Source organism: Anomaloglossus baeobatrachus, chromosome 3 (assembly GCF_048569485.1).
Source record: "Anomaloglossus baeobatrachus isolate aAnoBae1 chromosome 3, aAnoBae1.hap1, whole genome shotgun sequence".
Classification (NCBI taxonomy): Eukaryota; Metazoa; Chordata; class Amphibia; order Anura; family Aromobatidae; genus Anomaloglossus; species Anomaloglossus baeobatrachus.
In genome coordinates this window covers 342203411-342227631 of record NC_134355.1, presented here as the reverse complement: position 1 = coordinate 342227631, position 24221 = coordinate 342203411, and the positions used below count along the sequence as shown (strand labels likewise).

The following is a 24221-nucleotide window of genomic DNA, read 5'->3' as shown; positions in this document are numbered from 1 at the left end:
ACAAAAACAAAAAATAGAGAGACAAAGCCCCATATACATTAAACAGAAGTCAGCCAAAGCAGGATCAGCAGACCATTTAATGTCCATTGGATGCCGCACAATAGATGAAGGATCAGGCAGTTTGATCTAAGCTATATGATTTTCTTTACTTAAGAAATTTCAATTTAATTGTTTCCACTAATTAGCTCTGACAGTGGTACATTATTAGCAGGAGAAAAGATGCAAATATCATTTTGCAAAGTAAACTAAAAAGTATTTTTTTATATCATCACAACAAATTAAACTTATACACTTACTGATAATTGCAGAGCAGGTTTTCAAGAGTCAATTTTCCAAAATTAAGAAATAGCTACATGTGAAGTACAGTCTCTCTTACTACTGAAAATGTCAAGCACAGCAGCAACAATTTGGCCAATTAGTCAAGGTGAATTTTTGTTTTCTTTTATGAGGATTTCCCCCCCAAATGTCAAAAATAGCAAAATATTATCAAATGTTATGGTCAGGATCAAGATTAGGATTATGGACTGATTGTTACATTAAGGGATGTGGTTTTAGGGTAAACAAGGTATCATACTTTCAGCTTTCACCCTTCGTGAGGTTAAAAAGGGAGTGTATGACTTTGATACTGATGTATTTTTCTTAGGATATCGATATCAGATAAGTGGAGGTCCGACACCCAGAATCCCCTATGGCCAGAAGTTACCTGCTCCAGGGGTGTAAACAGTGTAGGGAGCAGAACAACATGACCCTGTACATGGTTTAGAGTTCTTCCAGACTCGATAGATCTTGCTTTTTGAATTAACCAAACACTGCCATCTCCACCCCACGCTGGATTTCGGCTTAGTGCGCATGACCCCGGAGTTTCGATCATGCGCACTACTTCAGTTTGAATTCGGGATGCGTATGTGGCACCCCTGAGGCTTCAGTCACCACAGAGTATTGCACCCAAATTTGGGTGTAATGCTAAACCCGGTTCCTGAGGAGGTCAGTGTCAGTGTTCACCACATTACACACTCAATACACATCAGGTTGCCCTGTTCCCACTGGGGACTGGGCTAGGGTCAGGTAATTAAGGGGTCGCCGACAGAGAGGCATTTACAGGATGCCCTCAACAGGGGTCCCAGTCCCACTAGCTTAGGACCTGGGAGGGGGAGGTGCAGCCAGTAGTGGGAGTCAGGAGCCAACACAACAGTTAGAGAGAGTTCTCCAGCAGGAGAGCAGCGGAGCAGACACGCCTCACAGGTGCTGTGGTGGGAAGGAGGAGAAAGTTCACATGGTTGCCGTGGGGAGAGTGAACCTTCTCCCCTCGTAACAGACGCCACACAGGGCGGCAGGACCCTAGGGAAGATCATACTTCACGTTGATTTTCCAGAATCTGCCTAGACAGGGAAAGTTTCAAGCTTCCCTGTCCACACAGAGCCCGACAGCACAGTGCCATATAGGACCCGGGGCCTCGCTTCAAGCCGGATCCCATATCAGAACCGTGGCACCTGCAGATAGGGACAAGAGTACATCTCGTGAAACCCAGGGTCCCCTCGTAGCTTCAAGCCAGGGGATCCACAGACAGGCGTTTCAAGGAGAAACCCACTGAACACCAAACTGGACTGATTTGCAAAGCGATTCGGGTTCGACGGAGCCCATCATAGCAAGTGACCAGTATTATCTAGGTGAGCGGCATCATACAAAAGTGAGTAAAACAATCTGGAAGCGCAGCTATAGAATCTGACTCTTTATTACCCGTTTACCCGTACAGCCGCTCCCTGCCACTATTACTACTCCCCTCATCATCCTCCCCGGGCCCCGCTCTACCTGTGGAGAGTGATACCATCCCTGTCTGCTATTATCATATGCCCCAGAGGACAGCGACAGCAGCGGCGGCAAATTCCTTGGCCGCATACCACAGGTGGAGTCATGACAAACACCTCACTACTACTACCCCCATTATCTCTCCCCTGCCATCTTCTGTACGCCTTGGGGCAACGGAGCCGGGATAGGCCGCCCGTGACGACAGTCGACGGCCCGGTGACGATTAGGTTAATGCACCTGCCCCATAGGGCGCTACACGTACACCCGGCTTCATAATGTGAATGACCGAAACTCCAGAATCATGCGCACTGAGCTGAACTCCTTCGTCGGGTGGCGATGGCAGAGGAGAGGTGAGTGAGATCATCCTCTGACTCTCGCATTCATTAGCATGATAGCACATCCACAGTGGCATACTAACATGCTAATGGGGCCAACTAGCAAGGGACGCAATGCCCTTTGGACTAGTCCCCGAGCTCATTAGCATACCATAAAAGATCTTTAGAAATACTTTTGTTTAAAGATCTCTTTATCTATGCTACCGGATACAGGGACGGTTAGGCAGGGATTAGCAATATGCACCCAGAACAGCTCGTGGTTCTGGGTGCATGTTGGACCTGACAGGTTCCCTTTAAGACTTCATACAACTATAAAGAAAAAATTTGCAGTTCCAGAAAGAAAGTAATATTGAGCATGAAACACAAACAAAGCAAACATTCCTATACTGTATAGGGAAATGTCTTTAGGTTGCATATTATCAGCAGCAGTATACACAAAGCAGCTGGAAGTCTCGAATCTGATTTAGTTGAAATGTATCATTGCCATTTTTTTTTATTTTGTGTGCATCTTATTGATATAAATGCAACACAGTGCTTCAAAGGTACTGACACATTTCTTTAGAAGTGGTCTGCCGACCCCAATATCTTTGCTGCCTATGTTATATAGGCAGCTGACGGCACGGTAAGATGTTATGAAATGGACATTACAATTCAGCCTTGTTTTGACAGATATAAAATAACAAGCAGAAGTCATGCTGCTCTGCTGAAACAACAGAATGGGGATGATCAATCTGTACAGTTCTGTACTCCGTAAGAATGCTATCAATCTCAGGGATATCTGAACGCGTACAGATACTATCAGATATATCCTATTACAAAAAGAACCAGCAAAAAGAATTCTACACAATGAAAAAAGAGTATGAGAATACATTATTTTATGAATGTTATTTCCAACTCAATAACAACCTAATTTCTATCACATCCTGGTAAATGCGACACATCACGAAAACAGTATCCAAAATAATGCTTAGACTGAGGATGTCATTGCACAGGCAATTCACTTGTTGTGTTAGTGGAAAACAGAAAATACCATCAACAAACTTGTGCTTAAACCTGTGACCTTTATTTGTCTATCATCAAAGTTGTAAAGGTATGAGATAGGAAATACTAGGTCTATGCGCCATCCACCACTGGCCCAGATCTCGCAAACAGCTGAATGAGCTGAGCTATGTTGTCTTCATAAAACATATAGAGGTAAATGGGAATTTTGGAACCAGCATCATTATGTAGCCAAAAGGAAGAATGGGAAAAGAGGTTATTTATGTCCTCCAGATTCTTTATGTCCTCCAGATTACTCCAGTATCCAAAAGATGCAAATAGACTAGTAAAGATCTATATACAAACACGGGAACAAAGTGCAACACTTACATCAATACAAATAGGTAGCAATCCACATGAAGACTCACAGGAGGCCAATCTGAATGAGTTCTTAATAGTTGTGTTTTTATGAGGGAAGAAATGTCACAACCTTGCTACAACCGTGGTATCTGTCATGGCTCGAACCGATGATATCTGGTTGTTAGTCGGTTTCCACAGCCTGATTCTTGTTGGTCCAACCGCTGAAGGATCTCGTCTCTCTTTCTTATTCTCTGACTTCTTTGTTTCGCTTCTATTCAGGTGCGTGTACTTTCTTGCTTGGTTTTCCCAATCACATTTTGGGAGTGGCTATTTATTCACACTACTCACATGCCTCAGTATGACTACTTTTGAATGGATGGTTGTCTGGAGTCCCAGCTGCTTGGTTAAGGTTTTCTTACTTAGACATTGCTATTACCTGCCGTTTGAGTGAATCCCTTTCCTAGTTTTCTCCTATTTTTTCATTTAGGTTTGGGAGGCTTTCCAACTATCCTGTTATGTTTTTGTTTCCTTTATTCCACCACCCTTGTATGACTGTGTTTGCATGTTTCTAGCCCTCTTTCTCACCCTCCGCTTGTGTGCACTTCATTTATTTTTATTTTTGTTTTTGTGTTACACTTGCTTTATAGCATAGGGTGCAGTGAAGGACACTCAAAGTCAGCCATGACGAATAAGGGAACCATTACGTAATCTTAGGGGCACTTTGCACACTACGACATCGCAAGCCGATGCTTGCGATGCCGAGCGTGATGGTCCCCGCCCCCGTCGCAGCTGCGATATCATGGTGATAGCTGGCGTAGCGAACATTATCGCTACGCCAGCTTCACATGCACTCACCTGCCCTGCGACGTCGCTCTGGCCGGCGACCCGCCTCCTTATTAAGGGGGCGGGTCGTGCGGCGTCATAGCGACGTCACACGGCAGGCGGCCAATAGAAGCGGAGGGGTGGAGATGAGCGGGACGTAAACATCCCGCCCACCTCCTTCCTTCCGCAGAGCCGGCGTGAGCCACAGGACGCAGGTAGGAGATGTTCCTCGCTCCTGCGGCTTCACACACAGCGATGTGTGATGCCGCTGAAACGAGGAACAACATCGTAACATCAGTCATTTCCAAATTATGGAAATGACCGACGCTACACCGATACGATTACGACGATTTTGCGCTCGTTAATCGTATCAAAAAGGCTTTACACACTACGATATCGCCTGCGACGCCGGATGTGTGTCACTTTCAATTTGACCCCACCGACATCGCACCTGCGATGTCGTAGTGTGCAAAGTGCCCCTTAGAATGCCAACCTCTGCTGTCAGGGAGGAACAAATCAGGGTAATGTCTAGGGCACGTACTAGCCTGTTTTGGGACCTGTAGATTTCAAGGTTTACATCTCCCCTGGTTTTTCAATCCACGTGAGAGTGTTAGGGTCCAGTAGTAACAGTATGACTCTAGAAGTTAGTGAACGCTTTAAAATGACCTATTCTTTCAGGAAGGTTTCTAGGAGCAGACTGTATGGCTAGGGGCTTGATTTCATACACCTATGGCAATGGATTTGAATGGAAAAACCTGACCACTTAAGAAATTACTCTTAATATGTTTATCTATATAATGTAGCAGAAAGGAGAAGTATATACCCAGAGCTCAAAAATGGAGAGAGGGGAATGTATCTATGGCCTCACACAGGGCAGACAAAAAAGGCTGTAGATATGAGAAATGTTCCAAGGCTTTAAAAATGGATGTCTTTTAAAACTGACAGTCTTGTCTGGGAGAACACTGAACCCTATGTTCCTGCAGTAAGATTTTAAGACCAATGATGAGACTTATTAATTTTCCCCTCATATGTGAAGGGAAAAATTCTTATTTGGTTACCTAGTTAAGACAAAACTTCTTCCAATAAGTATTGGGGTATGTTTAACCCCTTTACGACCGCCGATACGCCTTTTAACGGCGGTAAATAAGGGTACTTTTTCCGATCCGCCGCTTTTTAACGGCGGTCGGAAAAAAGGGTCTAGCGCCCCCCAGAGTCAGAAAATTTCCGGGGTCTCAGCTGCCGGGGGTAGCTGAGACCCTGGAGATCATGATTCGGGCCGGTTTTTCCGGTCCCCGCTCACCTGATGACCGGTATACACCGTATACCGATCATCAAGTTATAGTAAATGACCGCGCCGGTAAAAAATGATTTATCTCCCATCTGGCATGATCAAACATGCCAGATGGGAGATAAATCTTTTTCCCGGTTCCCTCCGGTCCCCCGGTGTCCCCAAAGTGCCCCCCCCGACCCCCAACCCCCTCCCGAAAATCCAAGATGGCCGCGCGCACCGGCGATCACAGCAGCGCGCCGGCCGCATTTCCACTGTTCCTATGGTTTCTGTCGTATGTGCCATAACACATACGACAGAAACCTGCTCCCTAGGCCCCGCCGGGTCCCCCCCTACCCCCCCCTGGTGTCCCCCGGTGTCCCCCGGTGTCATACATACCTGTCGGAGCCCTGATCCCCCGCGGCCCCCTCCTCCGGCTCCTTCTCTGCAGACTCCGGTCACATGAGCAGAGCGCAGCTGTCAGCTTCCTGTGTTCAGTGTGAGCTGTGCTGGCTGCTCGCACTCTGCAGCTGTGACCCAGGGAGGGTGGGTGGGTGCAGATTCTTTGCACCCACTCTCCTAAAATGGAGGGTCTGCCCTCCTAGAAAATGGGGGATACGTTCCCTGAACGTGTCCCCCATATTCTAGAAGGTCTAGAGGCGACGTGGGACATCCAAATGGATTATTGTGGATTTTTTTTTTTTCTTTTCAATAAATTGGTCAATCAGGGAATGTTTGGGGGAGTGTTTTTTCAAATAAATTTTTTTTTGTTGTCAATTTTTTTTTTATTACTGTCAATTAGTTATGTCGGGTATCTGATAGACGCCGTGACATAACTAATTGCTGGGCTTGATGCCAGGTGACATTACACACCTGGTATCAACCCCATTCATTACCCCGTTAGCCAACGCACCAGGGCGCGGGATGAGCTGGGGCGAAGCGCCAGAATTGGCGCATCTAATGGATGCGCCACTTCTGGGGCGGCTGCGGCCTGCTATTTTTAGGCTGGGAAGAGTCCAATAACCGTGGCTCTTCCCATCCTGAGAATACCAGACCCCAGCTGTCAGCTTCACCTTGGCTGGTGATCTAATTTGGGGGGACCCCACGTTTGTTTTTTTTTTTTAATTATTTATTTATAAATAATTAAAAAAAAAAAACAGCTTGGGGAGCCCTCCAAATTGATCACCAGACAAGATGAAGCTGTCAGCTGTGGTTTGCAGGCTACAGCTGTCTGCTTTACCCTAGCTGGCTATCAAAAATAGGGGGGACCCCACGTCATTTATTTTAATTCTTTTTTTTTTTTTTTGGGCTAAATACAAGGCTAGGCATCCTTTAGTGTCACATGAAAGGCAGGTAAGGGGAGCTTCCTCGTTCCTGCGGCGTCACACATAGCGATGTGTGCTGCCGCAGGAGCGACGAACTACATCGTTACTGCTGCAGTAACGATAATCGAGAATGGACCCCCATGTCACCGATGAGCGATTTTGCACGTTTTTGCAACGATGCAAAATCGCTCATCGGTGTCACACGCAGCAACATCGCTAATGCGGCCGGATGTGCGTCACCAATTCCGTGACCCTAACGACTCCGCATTAGCGATGTCGCAGCGTGTAAAGCCCCCTTAACAGTGAGAAATTTTTTGATACAGCAACAGTTTTGTGAAGTACCTGTGGATTCAAAATGTTTACTATACTCCTGAATAAAATCCTTGAGGGGTCCAGTTTCCAAAATGAGGTCACTTGTGGGGGGTTTTTGATGTATAGGTGCCCAAGGGGCCCTGCTAATGTGACATGGTGCGCGCAATTTACTTCAACTTTTCCAAAATTCAAATGGTGCTCCTTCCATTCCAAGCCCTCCCATTTATCCAAACAAAGGTTTTTGGCCACATGTGTGGTATCCCTGCGCTCACAAGAAATTAGATAACAACCTGTGGGGTACACGTTTTGTTGTTGCCTCTTGAAAAAGTGAAAAATGTGTCGCTAAATCAACATTTTTGTGAAAAAAATGAAAATTTCAATATGGCAACCTAAGCTTATCAAATTCTGTGAAGTATTCGTGGATTCAAAATGCTCAATATACACCTAGATTAAAGCCTTGAGGGGTCTTATTTCCAGAATGGGGTCACTTGTGGGGGACCTCCACTGCTTAGGCACCTCAGGGGTTCTCCTAATGCAACATGGCGTCCGCTATTGATTCCAGCCAATTTTGCAGTCAAATTGCACTCCTTCTCTTCTGAGCCCTGTAGTGTGCCCAAACAGTTGATTTCCACCACATACAAGATATCAACAAACTCAGGAGAAATTGCGCAATAAATTTCATGGTGATTTTTTTCCTGTTACCCTTGTGAAAAAAAAAGCTACCTGGTTGAAGTAACAATTTTGTGGTAAAATTTTATTTTTTTATTTTCATGGCTCAACGTTATAAACTTCTGTAAAGCACCTGGGGGTTCAGGGTACTCACCAAACATCAAGATAAATTCCTTGAGGGGCCTAGTTTCCAATATGGGGTCACTTGTGGTGTTTTTTTGCTGTTTACGTACCTTAGGGGTCCTCCAAATGCGACATGGTGCCCGCAATCTTTTTCAGCCAAATTTCCTTTCCAAAATTCAAATATTGCTCCTTCCGTTCCAAGCCCTCCCATTTCTCCAAACAAAGGTTTCAGACCACAAGTGAGGTATCACCGCGCTCATAAAAAAGTGGGTAACAAACATTGGGGTCACATTTTTGGAATTACCTCTTGAAAAAGTGAAAAAATTGATGCTAAAGCAACATTTTTGAGAAAAAAATGAAAATTTTCAATGTGACAACGTAACGTTATCAAAATCTGTGAAGTACCTGTGGATCCAAAATGCTCACTATACCCCTGGATAGAAGCCTTAAGGGGTCTAGTTTCCAAAATGGTGTCACTTGTAAGGGGTTTCTGCTGTTTAGGTACCTTGGCGGACATGTAAATGCAACATGGTGCCCGCAATCTATTTCAGCCAAATTTGCTTTCCAAAATTCAAATATTGCTCCTTCTGTTCCGAGCCCTCCCATTTGTCCAAACAAAGGTTTCTGACCACATGTGGGGTATCGGCGCGTTCATAAGAAAGTGGGTAACAAGTTTTGGGGTTCATTTTGTTGTGTTATTTCTTCTAAAAGTGAACAAATTTGGGGTAGAGCAACATTTTAGGTAAAATTTTATTTTTTGCTTTTTTTCATTCCACTTTGCTTTAGTTCCTGTGAAGCACCTGAAGGGTTAATAAACTTCTTGGATGTGGTTTTGAGTACTTTGAGGCGTGCTGTTTTGAGAATGGTGTCACTTTTAGGTATTTTCTGTCACTTAGGCCTCTCAAAGTCACTTCAAATGTGATGTGGTCCCTAAAAAAATGGTTTTGTGAATTTTGTTGAAAAAATGGGAAATTGCTGATGAACTTTGACCCCTTCTAACTTCCTAACCCCAAAACATTTTGTTTCAGAAATTGCGCTAATGTAAAGTAGACATGTGGGAAATGTTATTTATTAACTGTTTTGTGTGACATAACTCTCTGGGTTAAGGGCATAAAAATTAAAAGTTTGAAAATTGCAAAATTTTCAAAATTTTCATCAAATTTCCGATTTTTTCACAAATAAAAGCAAAAAATATCGTTCTAAATTTATAACTATCATGAAGTACAATATGTCACGAAAAAACAATGTCAGAATCACCGGGATCCGTTGAAGCGTTCCAGAGTTATGACCTCATAAAGTGACACTGGTCAGAATTGCAAAAAATGGCCTGGTCATTAAGTACAAAACTGGCTTCGTCCTTAAGGGGTTAACATGTCAAGCTGTTGTCCCTGTTGTCTCTCTGCTGTAAGAGATTAGTGACAGGTTCTGGGTCGGAGTCTCACTTTAGATACTGCTATTTAAATGAGGTTTTCTTTTTTTTGGCATAGTGAGGGTTAATGTCAGTTTGCTCTGCAGCAGCCTCAGTTTCTTGATAAGGTTTTTCCAGTTTGCACCACTCCCAGTCCCTTTATATACCCCTTGCTACAAGCAGAGGATGCCGGTTATTCTTGATTCATTTGGATACTGGTCTTGGAGCTAGAGGGAGCTGCTGAAACCTACTCTTGGAGTTGCTGGTGTGGCTGCAGTCTTTGTTATGACTGTAGAAGTCTGTTGTGGTGTTTTGCCCCTGTCTGTCTTCCTTTGCCGATGTGTTGTTTCAGTGCAGCGGTGAGGCTAGCATCCGTCACCTGCCCACACCCTAGCCATGGACTGTTGTTTTGGCATTAAGTTGCGGCTCGGCGACAGGTGAGGAACCTGTATAGGGACTGGCTAGGAGTGCAGGGTACAGTGGCAGGTAAATGAGAAAGGCCTACTAGGGCACTAGGGCCCACCGTTGTTAAAGTGTCCCCAGTGAACCCCTTGTCTGTCATATTTTCCCTTTTTAGTTGTGTTTTTGGCCATACACCGGATCTCCCCTAGTCCGAGCGTGACAGCTGTATGGGGGGGGCTTCAGCAAAAACTCACTACAGTAGAAAGAGCCATAATATTTATAGAGCTTGTTCATTTTCCCTCAGCTAGTACCATGGCCTATGCCTCATATCTACAAGTTCTAAATGGAAAACAAAATAATTAGAAAAGTGTTTTGTTTTTAGAAATCAAAAAGTAAAATTTCCTACTTTTTCTCCTCATATGCAGCAAGTGACTATATAACACATGGCACTGTTTCATCACTGGGAAGATATAGCTATATGTGCCAGAAATAATACATGCTGTAATTTCTCCATATGATACATATAACTTATATTCAAGATAGATTATCACGAAATTAAAAATAGAAAACATACATAATAAGTAGATTATGAAACTATAATTATAACTTCACCCTAACCATATGCTCGAACAGAATACATGAAAACAGGGGAATCCAATCTTCACACTCCAGCAAAGGATATATTACCTTTTCTATTTCATTTATCTGTCATCTCAATATATCTTTCAGGAACAGTTTCAAAAAGTATCTTGTTTTTAGCGATAGAATTTTTCTAACCAAACTTCCTAGCTCATGAGTAGAATGCTATAACTTACAAATGCAGATGAGTCGCACAGGATTAGTTGGTTGAAAAGTATTTTACTGTATATATACAAGGGGTAAAATAAGTAGTGAACAGTCACCAATTTTAAAGTAAATATATTTTTAAAGCTACTGTTGACATGAAATACTTACATGTCAGTAACAACCTGCCCAATCCACATAGCCAAAGAAATCAAATCATAAATGTCCTTTTAGTTAAAATTAAGGGAAAGCTTAAAGGAGTTTTACAACGAATAAAGTTCCTTTTAATCAATAGATCTTGAAATAATAATAAGTTCCACAATTGAATGTGTTTAAAAAAAAATGATCCTGTGCTGACATAATCTTATATATGTTCCCCTGCTATGTACTGTGTAATGGCCGTGTCTGACCGTACAGGGACATGGTCTGACTGTACCACATCTCTGAGCAGGGGAGGAAGCAAAGGATAGATAGAAGATAGAAGCAAGGAATAACACGCTCACTGACCGTGTGTTTAAATCCCGCTGTAAGAGATCAACAGTGTGATATAACTGGTTAATAGCAACGGGTAGATTTCCATTCCACCCGGTTGTTAAAGGCACATGTCTAATCAGATCAGCCATCATATGCAGTGAAAAATGTGGGCTTGGCATGAGAGCCCACATGAAAGCAAGAAACAACATGACATGTCATAAATATATGTTATTTGTTGTGAAGGGGTTAAACACATCCAATTGTAGAACTTATTATTATTCCAAGGTCTATTAATTAAAATCAACTTTAAAATTAACTTTGTTCATGGGAAAACTCTTTTAGTGCTTCAGCAAAACATTTTGGACAATATTATGCTTCTAAATTTGTGACAACAGATTGGAGAATACCCTTTTTTATTACAGCATGAATGTGCCGTAGTGCTAGAAACAATAAAGGCATGGGTGGTGATTTTGCTGTGGAAAGACTTAAAGGGAATCTGTCAGCAGGTTTCTGCTATGTAAGCTGAAGACAGCAGGCTGTAAGGGAACACAGTGAATTCAGGGATGCCCATCTTGGCAAGGACCAATGTGTTATTTATTTGTTGTTTGTTTAAGCAGCAGGGCGCAGCAGGACTTATCAATGCTCGGACTATAACGTCACACATAGAGGAGGGGGCGTGTCGGCCTGCCCTGACACCTGACTATTAATGCTCAATCTCTATTGAGAGCCTGGTGTGGGCATGACAGCTCTCGCTCTCTTGTATGGCTAAATTTAAAAGCTCAGATTGTGTCAGAACAACTGCAGCTAATAATCTAAGTGATAAATCATTAGGTTCAGAATCTCTTTGCCTACATAATGCTTCTATCAGATGAGGTAGCAAAAACCTGTTGACAGATTCTCTTTAACACTAGAAGTCCCAGAGAGGGGTCATTTAACATTTCTACCATTGGAACCCTATGGAGCTCGAAATTCCTGGGACTTCTAGTGTTAACTAGCCCACACTGAGCCCTCATCTTAAACCCATCAAACACCATTGGCAGAAACTAAACAGCGATTGTGAGTCAGATCTTTCCAGCCAAAATATTCTCTAGGCATAGGAAAAACTTTCCACTGAGACATTCCAAAACCTTATAGAAAGCCTTTGCAAAAGAGTGGAAGCTATTTGTTATCTGATAAGTGTAGAAAATTTCCATATTAATAGAAGAATAGGATGTTATAAATGATCCTACAGGTGCAATATATAGATGCCCCAACACTTTTCTCCATATAGTGTATAGAGAACTGCAGTATTTTTTAATTATACCAAAACTGATACTGATGTTATTGCCGTGTGTCAAGGACAAACTATAACATATACTGCTCTACAATAGATAGAGGTAGTCTATAAAAAGAGAAAAATGTAATGTAAAAACAACCATCTATTTATGCAGATAGAAATGTATATTTTATCGTTTTATTTCCATGCATCTGTTGTCCGACAACATTGTTTTACGCTTCACTATGTTATATAAATACCATGAAAATGAAATATTACATTCTTGTTTGCTTAGGGGAATGAAAAAAATCTTGAAGTAATTGGAAATCCATGGATCATAGGTGACAGTCTTGTACCAAAGCTTTCAGCACATTTTCTAAGATAGCTTCATTTAGAGCCTTAGAAGAGAAAGAAACAACCACCGGCAATTCTAAAATAAAATGTTCATCACTGAGCATTACAAATGGAAAATTTACAAAAGGTGATCCCGAAAATGAAAAGCTAAAAGGGATTATTTTCTCTTTAACCTGCGCTGTCATTCTGCTGACATCAATCATTGGTTTTAAATGACAACCTATCATCTTTTATTCTTCATATTGACACTGGAAAGTTTTAGAGTTACTTCATCGTTTGAGCATGCCATCAGAACTAACCAGAAAAAGTGCAACGTATAATACAATGAAATTACAGTCTGTTAACAACATAGAAGGATTCAACTTGTAATTGTAATGCCGGCGTCACTACACTGTCCCGCCTCCTCTACTCTACAGGGACGCCAACGTACTCACCACAGCAGCTGGCCTGCTAGCTCACCTGCTGAGTCTCCTGTCCCCATGCTCCACGATTTCAGCACATTGCGCAGGTCTCCTTGTAAAGTCCTTAGGAAAGTGTTCAATAGCCTATGGCAATGAGTATTTAAGGCACCTTCCTCTGTATGGAGGTGCCTGAGCAATTAGGTTCCTGGTGAGCTTGCTCCCACAGTACACCAGGCTGCTATCTGTCTGATTCTGTCCTGCCTCTTTTCAGTTCTTAAACCCATCCTGCATGTCCAATTACCCAAATCCGACCAGTCTGCCTCCAGTACCCATCCTGTCTGTTTCTTGTGCCAAGCTGTTCTGTTTGTTCTTGTACCTGAACCCGTCCTGCCTGCCTCCTGTACCTGTCTTTCCAACCTTTCTCCTAAACATACTCTGTCCTGTCAGTCTCCACTACTCACTCCCTTTTGCATGTCCATGTACCTGAACCGATCAGTCAGTTTCCAGAACCAGTACCCATCCTGTCTGACTTCTGTGCCAGGCAGTTCTGTCTGAACGCATCCTGCCTGCCTCCAGGACCTGTTTGTCCGACTTGTCTCCTAAACGTACTCTGTACTGTCAGTCTCTACTACCCACTATCCTGTCTGCCCTCCATACCTACGTCCCAGACTTATGGATCAGCTGTGGGGACAGCCCCGGAGTGTTAACTGGTGCCAACTAGCAGCCCAGTCCATCCTTACCATCAGAGGCTCTTGTAAAAACCCGGTAGGTACTTAGCCATGCCCCTGCAGGGCAAGCCTGGTCCGTGGGGTGCAGTCAGTCCACAGTCGCGCAAGCACGCATTAAAGGCACAGATACGACCATGGGTGTATAGGGTCTAATATGACACTCCTTTTTCTCAGTTTTGTACTGTACCATAAAAGTAGTTCCCAATTACATGAGGGTATTGGCCCGCTCAAAAAAAATTACAAAACATATTTTTATTAGTCATAATAAAAATTAAAAATGTAGGGCTTAAACAACATTTTTGTTTAAAAATTTTAATTATTCTTTCTTCTCTGTCCACCTGACAAACAGACAACTAAGAGGCGCTGTCTCTTCACTTGAAGTAAAAAATGATGTTTATTGCTAAAACAACATGTTTCCAGAGTGGACCGCTCTCTTCATCAGGTACAATAAAAAACACATCCCTCAATTACACTGCACTCTTGTAAAGGCATAGGACAGGTGTTGCTACTTAGATTCAGTAGTTAATTCATAAATTAACCCCTTCCTAGTAGGCTGCCAGCATTTTTGCACCACTTAATGACACAACATAGAACATTGTATATCTACAGTTTTCATATGTTTGAATTGGCTATACTTAAATTAACCTCTGTGGCCTATATACTCATTTAGTCATTCTGGAACTAATGTTGATAACTTAAAAATCCCAAAGCTCTCCCTACGGGCCAATCTTTGGGATCTGTTGGTATCAATAGTTGGTATTTGTTCTATTATAATTAAGTATATTATATTATAGAATTAATTGGCAATCATACCCTTGCCCATTTTTCTTTACATTTCTGTTCTTAATTACCGTAGGCTTGGCGCTATTAAATTCATTAAATTCTTATTACACGTATGTACTACCAACGGCTCTCAGGCAAACATTTAGACAATATGGGACCTCCTCTTAAAATGAAGCAATACAGTGTCTTTAACTTTTTATATGATTTATTAAATGTAGTGACAAAACCAAACTGAAGTTTATTATCACTGCAGCCCCCCCTTGTTTACATACAATTGAAGCATTTTAATTGTCTGTTTTTTTCTTTTTACCAAACTTCTGGATTTCTATCCCTGCTTAGAGAGGGACAACGAGTGCTGCAGTGTACCTATACCAGAGTTGTGCCTGTGCATGCACATCTCTTCCAGGTGAGCCTGTCCATCATTTGGCTTGAATAGTATGGTCTAAGCAGGTTCACACAAGGCAGTGCCTCTATTGTTTTCTCTCCTTACAATATGGTCCACTGAACCCCTGGGGGGAGAGGGCGATGAATGGTTTAAAATAGTAATGCTCCAATATCGGGATCTTGGTATTAAAAAATAAATTCTGTATTTTGTGGACTATAAGACGCACTGGACCATAAGATGCATCTAGCGTTTAAAGGAGTAAAAATATTTAAAAACATTTTGAAGCAAAAATATGGTCATAATGCACTGTTATGTGGAGGATTTTCTTCTGACACCGTTTTGGAGGTAATGCTGTACTACCTTCCCTTATCTTGGGCCCCTTCCAGGTATATATGTCCTCCATACTGCTGTACATGTCCTCCATCCTGGTATACATGATCCTCATCTTGGTCTCATGCTAGTATATTTGTTCCCTATCCCAGTATATATGATCCCCATCCTGGGCTCATCTGGCACATATCTTCCTCATCCTGATGCACATGTTCCCCATCCATGGTATATACTGTATAATATAAAGTGAGTGCACCCCTCATATTTTTGTATACATTTTATTATATTTTCATATCTATCTTTATTATATCACAGGACAACACTGAAGATATGACACTGATAAAATTCAAAGTAGTCAGTTTATAGCTTGTATAACACTTTGTATAACAGCTCTATATAAGACCACAATAACTACAGCTTTCAATTTGGCTATTCCCTTCACACATACCAAAAGCCACACAATCAACAGGCAACCCCGGCACCAAAGCCTGACTAAAGAACTAAGACAAACCTCCAGGGTTGCTGAACGGAGATGGAAGAGATCCCATTCCACAGAGCAATTCATCACATACAAACAGACCCTAACCAATTGCAAGTCCGCACTCACTGCTGCAAAACAAACCTACTTCTCAGTTCTCATATCCTCCCTGTCTCACAAAACTTTCAATTCTCTTGTCCATCATATCTATCGGACCAGACTTTCAGTGTCTCCCTCTCTCACACCACCTTCTCATCTCACCCCCTATCTGTTGGTGGCACCCAAGGTTCAGTTCATGGACCCCTTCTATTCTCTATCCACACCTTCAGCCCGGACAGCTCAGAGTCCCATGGCTTTGAGTATCATATCTATGCTGATGAAACGCAAATCTACCTCTCTGGCCCTGATATCAGCCCCTTACTAACCAAAATAACACAATATCTGTCTGCTATTTCATCCTTCTCTTCTGCTCAATTTCTAAAACCATACATGGAAAAAAACAGAGTTCATCATCTTTCCCCCACCTCCCTCTACCAATCCACCTGATCTATCCATCAAAATCAATGGCTGCTGATTCTTCCCCGTTCTGCGTGCTCGCTGCCTGGGGGAAACCCTTGACTCCGCTCTCTCCTTCAAGCCCTTTCAAGCGCCTGCTGACTCCAACTCAAAAATATTTCCCAGATCAGTGCATTCCTTGACCAAGAATCTGCAGAAACACTAGTGAACGCATCTCACACCTTGACCACTGTAACCTCCTGCTTTGTGGCCTCCCTTCTAACACTCTTACTCCCCTCCAATCTATTCTAAATTCTGCTGCCCAATGAATCCACTTGTCCCACCACTATTCCCCATCTTTCTCTCTCTGCCAATATCTTCACTAGCTTCCCATTGCCCAAAGACTGTTTCAAATTACTAGCTATGACATAAAAAGCCACTTGCAATCTGTCTCCTCCATGCATCTGTGAGCTAGTCTCCCAGTACTTACCTACAAGCAACTTCCGATCTTCACAAGATCTTCTACTCTACTCCCCTCTTATTTACTCTTCCCACAATTGCATACAAGATTATTCCCATGCCTCCCCCATATTCTGGAACGCTCTACCCCAACATATCAAACTCTAACCCATCGTTGAAACCTTCAAAAAGAACCTGAAGACCCATCTCTTACAAAAAAACCTACAACCTGCAGTAACCCTCAGTCCACCATAGTGTCACATGACCCGCTCCCCCTCACCTACTGTATCTGCTCCCCCCTCACCTATTGTAGCCTCACCCATACCTATAGACTGTGAGCCCTCATGGGTAGGGTCCACTCTCCTCATGTATCAGTCTGTGGCTTGAAATGTTCACGATTATTATACTTTTCTATGTGTGCCATTTTTCACATGTAAAGCACCATGGAATAAATGGCGCTATAATAATAAATAATAATGATAATAATAACAGTCTAAATTTGGTGCCCTCTAAGTAACTCAACACACAGACATTAATGTCCAAACCGCTGGCAACAAAAGTGAGAATACCCCTAAGTGAAAATGGCCAAATAGTGCCCAAAGTGTCAATATTTAGTGTGGCCAACATTATTATTATTATTATTATTATTAATTGTGATAACTGAAGTAGGCTCAGCTCCTGAATCCGCTACATACAGCCTGCAGGAAACGGTGATGTCACAAGTCGTTAAGAAGCTATGTATTCCCATAAGTTCTAAAATGATGGACGTTACTGGCTATAAAATTCAGTCACTGTGAAACAATAATTTGTATATAGGCTTTTTTCCAATAACGGTTGAGCTGAAATGTGCTTACCTGTCGTAAGGTCCTTGCCACTAAACTTTCCAACACTGGGCCTCTATCCTCATGCAGTAAATGGACTTCATCTAAAATCAATAGTCTGACGAGCTGAGATAATGCCACATCTCCAACACTTTTTCTGGTTACAACATCCCATTTCTCTGGTGTAGTCACAAGCATCTGCATGACAAAAAAACGGATTAGGTACAGTCAGTAATTCAACAGATATCATCAAGCAAAGTTTAGAACAATGCATTGTCATGATAGCTTTATATTCTGAACCCAGTTTAAAAGGGTTTATTCAAATGGCAAAATCTTTTCAAGAAACATCATGACATATTTACCCTGCACCATTAGTATGCTCTAATATATTTTATATATATAAAGAATAAAAAAATGGAAAAGTTAACCTGTTTCTACTGCAAATGGAACATGCGGTAGAAGTAATATGAAGCTTAATAGCAGATCCAGAAATCAGTGGAAAACCCTATAGAGGCTACGAGAACTGTAATTAAATATCTTATTTTTTTCAAAATGGGACTGGGCCGATAAATTGTCGACATTCATAGAAATAAAAAATTCTTCTGCCATGGGCAAAATGTGTAAGGAATCTATAACAACATATATACTATAGCAGCAATCCCCAACTTATGTTACCTCGATAGCCACTTTCAATTCTGAGAGATAATCTTGAGACACATCAAGTATCCTCCCCTTTTCCTGTAGTGACACTCAGAACCCACCATGAACGGAGTTGGTGATTTCCTACAGAAAAATACCATTTTTTCCGCTTCCTTCCAGGCAGCATACTACATCCAAGGCTTTCCATTTTCCCCTCATTCACTAGTTCCCCATCAGGCACACTCACCACATTAAGCCCAGCTTCACTTACATGGTCTGACTATCAATATCATCCTATCGTAGGGCTTACCATATTTATCCCCTCCTTGCCCTTGGCTAGTATGTTCACATTCAGATCTGCTCCTCTGTGTGGGGATAGTGACAAAAGCTACCATCTGGTGACTTGTTCTTCATAGCTGGTTGCCAGATATAGTGCTAATGCACCATGATGGCAAACAGCTACGAGCCACATATTATGTGCCCGAGAGTCACAGGTTGAGGACCACTGCGCTCTAGGCTGTTTATACTTTACCAGTTTTTCATCACGTTTTTTGTTAATAGGAGTAGTGTTAGGGTATGTCCTTTTGTTGAGATGCTAGTGTTCTCAGCAGGAGAAAGCAACGTTCATGTCTACGATCAGGATTTTGGGCGCAGTTGATTTTTGCTTCTCCCGGCCATGCTGTGGCTCGGAAAGCCGCACAGCAGGTCAGCTTATGCTGTGGATAAAAGAAGCAGAGTGGTCATGGGATTTCTATAAATCCCATCCACTGAGCTTGTACTGTTCAAAGAAGCATTTTGGATGCAGCGAAAACACGCTGCTTCCAAAACCAAGTTGCTAACACTGATTGTGGGCACGTACCCTTATATTTTGTCCTAAAGGGGGCTTTACATGCTCCGACATCGCTAGCGTACGAACCCACCCCTGTCGTTTGTGCGTCACGGGCAAATCGTTGCCCGTGGCAGACAAACTTGCTGCTACCCGTCACACATACTTACCTTCCTAACGACGTCGCCGTGGCTGGCGAACAAACTCCTTTCTAAGGGGGCGGTTCGTGCGGCGTCATAGCGACATCACACGGCAGGTGTCCAATTGAAGCGGAGGGGCGGAGAGCTGCCACAGGAAAGTCACGCCTACCTAGTTGCCGGGGGACGCAGGTAAGGTGTTGTTCGTCATTCCTGGGATGTCACACGTAGCGATGTGTGCTGCCTCAGGAACGACGAACAACCTGCGTCCAGAACAAGGAACGATATTTGGGAAATGGACGACGTGTCAACAATCAACGATTTGGTGAGTATTTTACATAGTTAGCGGTTGCTCATGTGTTACACGCAACGACGTCGCTAACGAGGCCGGATGTGCATCACGAATTCCGTGACCCCAACGAAATCCCGTTAGCGATGTCGTTGCGTGTAAAGCCCCCTTGAGGCAAAATAAAAAAAAAAACATTTTTGGTTATTGTAGAAAAATAATGAAAAATAAGAGTTCTCAATAGTTGATGCCTTTTAATGGCTCCTGTAAAATTGCATACTAGAGTGTTATTATGGACAATGAAAAATTAAATAAAAATATATGTTTTATATAAAGCATGTACCCCAATCAGGATGGTCCAATCCTCTAATATTAAAACGTCACCTTATGTCAACGAACCTCAATGTAGATGGAGGCATTTAGAGTTGAGTGTACGGATACCTCGCTGCTTGTACAAAGTACAAGGAACTTCAGCAAAACCAAAGAAATTAGCAGGAGCAAAGGTTGGTATACATAGAAGGTATAGGAGCATGTTCACACTGTTGCCACGTAATAAAAATATGAAAGACTCTAATAAATATTTACAATAGGAAAATCAGTTTCTAGCTTTTAATATCATAGCTTCTCCCTGATATCAACAGTTTGGCTTTTTGTTCCTTTAAGTAGAAGCCATAAGGCTAATTTGGACAGAATATTACTAGCTAACTAAATGTAGTGCATTAACAGCATGGCTTTACAGAAAACTGGGCCTAAAAGCTGCAGATGGAACAGATATCATTTGGAAATTAACCATGTCAGCCACTGAGATTAGCAGCTGTACTTCGACACAAGACTAATTAGCAAACTGTAATGGAATACATTTAGCAATGCATATTACAATTTTCAAGGTGTGAAAAACAAGTAATCCCGGCTATTTAAGTAATTTGTTGGAGCTATGCTACATTTACTAAATAATATTCATGGCATGAACATAAAATACAGGAAGATAAAACTTGTTTTCTGTTTCATTTTCTATTAAATGCAAATGGCTGACCAATAATAATGCAGGCATACATCTGGTATAATTTACCGCATGAAATGAGCATTAAGATCTAAATAGATAACTGAACAGACTTTTAGATATTATCCATGACACCATCTTTATTTCTAATTAAAGGGACTCTGTTAGCAGGTTTCTGCAATGTAATCTGAAATCAAGTTAAAAGACTATATTACTTACCGGTAATGGGATTTTCCAGAGTCCACGACAGCACCCACGAGAGAGGGATCCGCCCCATTCAGGACAGGAAACCTACAGATAAAAAGGGGCGGTCCCCCTCCCTCATCAGTTAGTTTCAAAGAAGGTGAGAGGAACCGCCATGGATTAGTAACAAGGTAAGAAAAAAGTTAAATAACACCAAAGGGTGAAAAGAAAAAAAGGGCAGGGGTGTAAAGGGTGCTGTCGTGGACTCTGGAAAATCCCATTACCGGTAAGTAATATAGTCTTTTCCTTTCGCCGCGACAGCACCCACGAGAGATTTGGAGAGAGAATACACTTAGGGAGGGACAACCATCTGAAGGACCGATCTCCCAAAAGCAAGGTCTGAGGAGGAAGAAAGGTCCAGCCGGTAGTGTTTGTAAAAGGTAGAGGGGGAGGACCAGGTGGCAGCCTTACAAATACTGTCGATGGAGACATCCGCCATGGCAGCCCAAGAGGAGGCCATCGCCCTAGTAGAGTGAGCCTGTACAGGGGAAGGAAGAGGCTCTCGCTTCATCTCATACGCAACGGAAATGGCATCCCGCATCCATCGGGCCAAGGTATGCTTCGTCACCTGACGACCACGTCTGGAACCCTGAAAGGCAACAAACAAAGCACTATCCTGCCGCCAAGGGGCGGTCCGAGATATATAAGCTAGAACGGTTTCCCTGACGTCTAGGGTGTGAAACCGACATTCTTCTGGTGTGGTAGGGACAGGAAAGAAGGAAGGGAGGACGATTTCTTCACTACGGTGGAACTGGGAAGCTACTTTAGGCAAATAAGCCGGGTCCGTTTTGAGGACAATTCGATCTGGAAAAATCCTAAGGAAGGGAGGTTCCACGGACAGAGCCTGAAGATCGCTAACACGACGGGCAGAAGTGAGAGCGACTAAGAGGCAGGTCTTAAGGGACAGTAATTTGTCAGACGCCGAGGTGAGCGGCTCTCAAAGGGTGGAAGGGTCAGGGCATCCAGAACTAGAGTGAGATCCCAGGGGGGCGGGCAGGTGAGACGGAGCGGCTGACCGCGGTCACATGCCTTGATGAAACGCATGACCCACCTATTACCTGCTATATTGGAATTGTAGAGGGCGCTCAGGGCAGACACATGAACTTTGAGGGTACTGACTGCAAGACCCATATCCCGTCCAGACTGGAGAAACTCCAGAATAGAGGGGATCGGGACCACAGAAGGTGAGGAATCAGGGAAGGAGGCAAGGAAGTTTCCATACTCGACCATACTGACGGGTGGTTACCGGCTTCCTACTCTGCAGCAGGGTATCCACAAGGCGACTGGAAAACCCGCGGGAGGTTAGTAACGCCCTTTCAAATTCCATGCCGTCAAGTGAAGTCCCTTGACGCGTGGATGAAGGAAAGGACCCTGTGAAAGGAGGTCTGGTCGGGAGGGGAGAACCCAGGGGTCCGTCACTGACATGTCTCAGGAGGGAGAACCAGGGACGCCTGGGCCAGAAGGGAGCGAAAAGGAGAATGCGAGCTTGATCTTCCCTGATCTTCCGAAGGACTGTAGGAAGGAGAATCATGGGAGGGAAGGCATAAGCAAGGCTGTACCGCCAAGGAACCTGAAGGGCATCCAGGACCGTCGGCTGATCTGCCCTGTTCAGGGAGCCAAATTGTTTCAACTGCCTGTTGTCTTTGGTAGCAAACAAGTCTATAACTGGCAGGCCCCAACACTGCACGATTTGAGCAAAAACCTCCCGATGTAAGACCCATTCTCCCTGACGGAGAGTGTGACGGCTGAGGAAATCCGCTTCGACATTGTCCACTCCCCGGATGTGTACCACAGAGAGAGACAAGAGATGGGTTTCGGCGAGTTCCAATAGGTGAACCGCCGTGGACATGAGGGAAGAGGACCTCGTCCCCCCTTGGCGGTTGATGTACGCGACCCACCGTCTGATTGTCCGTACAGAGCCGTACATGGGTGCCCCTGAGGAGGGGAAGAAAGGACATCAGGGCTTGACTGACTGCCATGAGTTCTTTCCGGTTGGATGACGCAGTTGACTCTTGAGCGGACCAAAGACCTTGGGCCATAGAGTCCCCCAGGTGAGCCCCCCACCACCAGGGGCTGACGTCTGTTGTGAGGAGACTGGTGGAGTGAACATGCCATTCCTTCCCCTTGGTTAAGTTCGCCTCCCGCAGCCACCAGGTCAGGGAAGCACGGGCAGTGTCTGTCAAGGTCAGAGGATGATCGAGGGACCCTGGATGGGATCTTTCAGCTGCCAGGACCTCCCACTGTAGCTGCCTGGAGTGAAGCTGGGCCCACTGGACAGCAGGGATACAGGAAGTCAGGGACCCCAACAGAGACATGGCGGATCGGAGAGAAAGTGACCTGTGACTGTGCGTGTCGTACAATCCTCTGGATTTTGGCCACTTTGTCTGACGGAAGAAAACAACGCTGTTGGCGGGAATCCAGGTGCATGCCTAGGAAAGACTGAAAGGTGGAGGGCGTGAGTCTAGATTTTTGTAGATTTAAAAGCCACCCGAGACGGTCCAGGGTCGACATAGCATGACGGAGGCGGAGGGAACATTGTGCCGCCGTGTTACCCACAACCAGTAGGTCATCCAAATAAGGGACTATGAAAGTCTGGTGTTCGCGAAGGTGAGCAGTGACCTCAGCCATGATTTTAGTGAAAATCCGTGGGGCGAGGGAAACGCCGAAGGGCATGGCCGTGAATTGGAAATGGTGAATGGAGTCGTGAATGGAGAGTGCTACCCGGAGGTACTGCTGACAATGTGGGTGGACCGGGACGTGGTAATACGCATCTTTTAGATCAAGGACCGCCATTTGACAATTGGGGAAGAGCAATTTTATAGTGGTCAGGAGGGATTCCATTTTAAAAGGCCGGTATTTCAGAAAGAGATTAAGCTTCTTTAGATTAATTATGGTCCTAAATGACCCATCGGGTTTTGGTACTAAGAAAAGGGGGGAGTAGAACCCTCGGCCCCTCTGATGTAATGGGACTGGCGCAAGAACCTGCTTTTCCACGAGAGTGAGGACTGCCGACACTAGTGCGTGATGATGATCTGCCGACCTCCTAGTGGGTGTAAGACAAAAAAATCGAGGAGGGAGGGAGGTGAATTCCAGCCGGAGACCATGTGAGAGCAAATCCAGGATAAAGGAGCTGGAAGTGATGGTTGTCCAAACGGCCGCAAAAAAACGGAGCCTGCCTCCCACCGGAAAAACCTCATCATTGTTTTGGGAACTTCCGACGGAAGGAAGGGTTGCCAAACAGGGCTCCCTTGGACCCAGAAGCGGGGTTGTCAGATCTGTCCCTGCGGTCAGGGCGGGTGGGCTGGAAACGACGTTTGCGATATGGGTGCCTAGAGGGAGGAGTAAATGCATTAGGGAACCCCTTTTTACTATCACCAGCCTTGGTATGTCATCCAGCTGAGGACCAAAGAGGAACTCACCCTCACAGGGAAGAGCACACAGTCTCGATTTTGAGGATGTGTCCCCTTTCCACGACTTCAGCCAGAGAGCTCTCCGGGCTGCATTAGAAGACCCTGCCGCTCGGGCCGCCAGGCGGAC

The 24221-nt window shown here is 43.9% G+C and overlaps 1 protein-coding gene across 2 annotated transcripts in view; it reads right to left on the bottom strand.

Annotated features, from left to right (window-relative positions):
• The window catches only part of ASCC3 (activating signal cointegrator 1 complex subunit 3), an 812216-nt gene that overhangs the window by 477661 nt on the left and 310334 nt on the right, over window positions 1-24221 (bottom strand). For both annotated transcript variants that reach the window (XM_075340095.1, XM_075340096.1), the window contains exon 11: window positions 17587-17751. In XM_075340095.1, the coding sequence (XP_075196210.1) occupies window positions 17587-17751 (165 nt within the window). The remainder of the gene's footprint in view (window positions 1-17586; window positions 17752-24221) is intronic.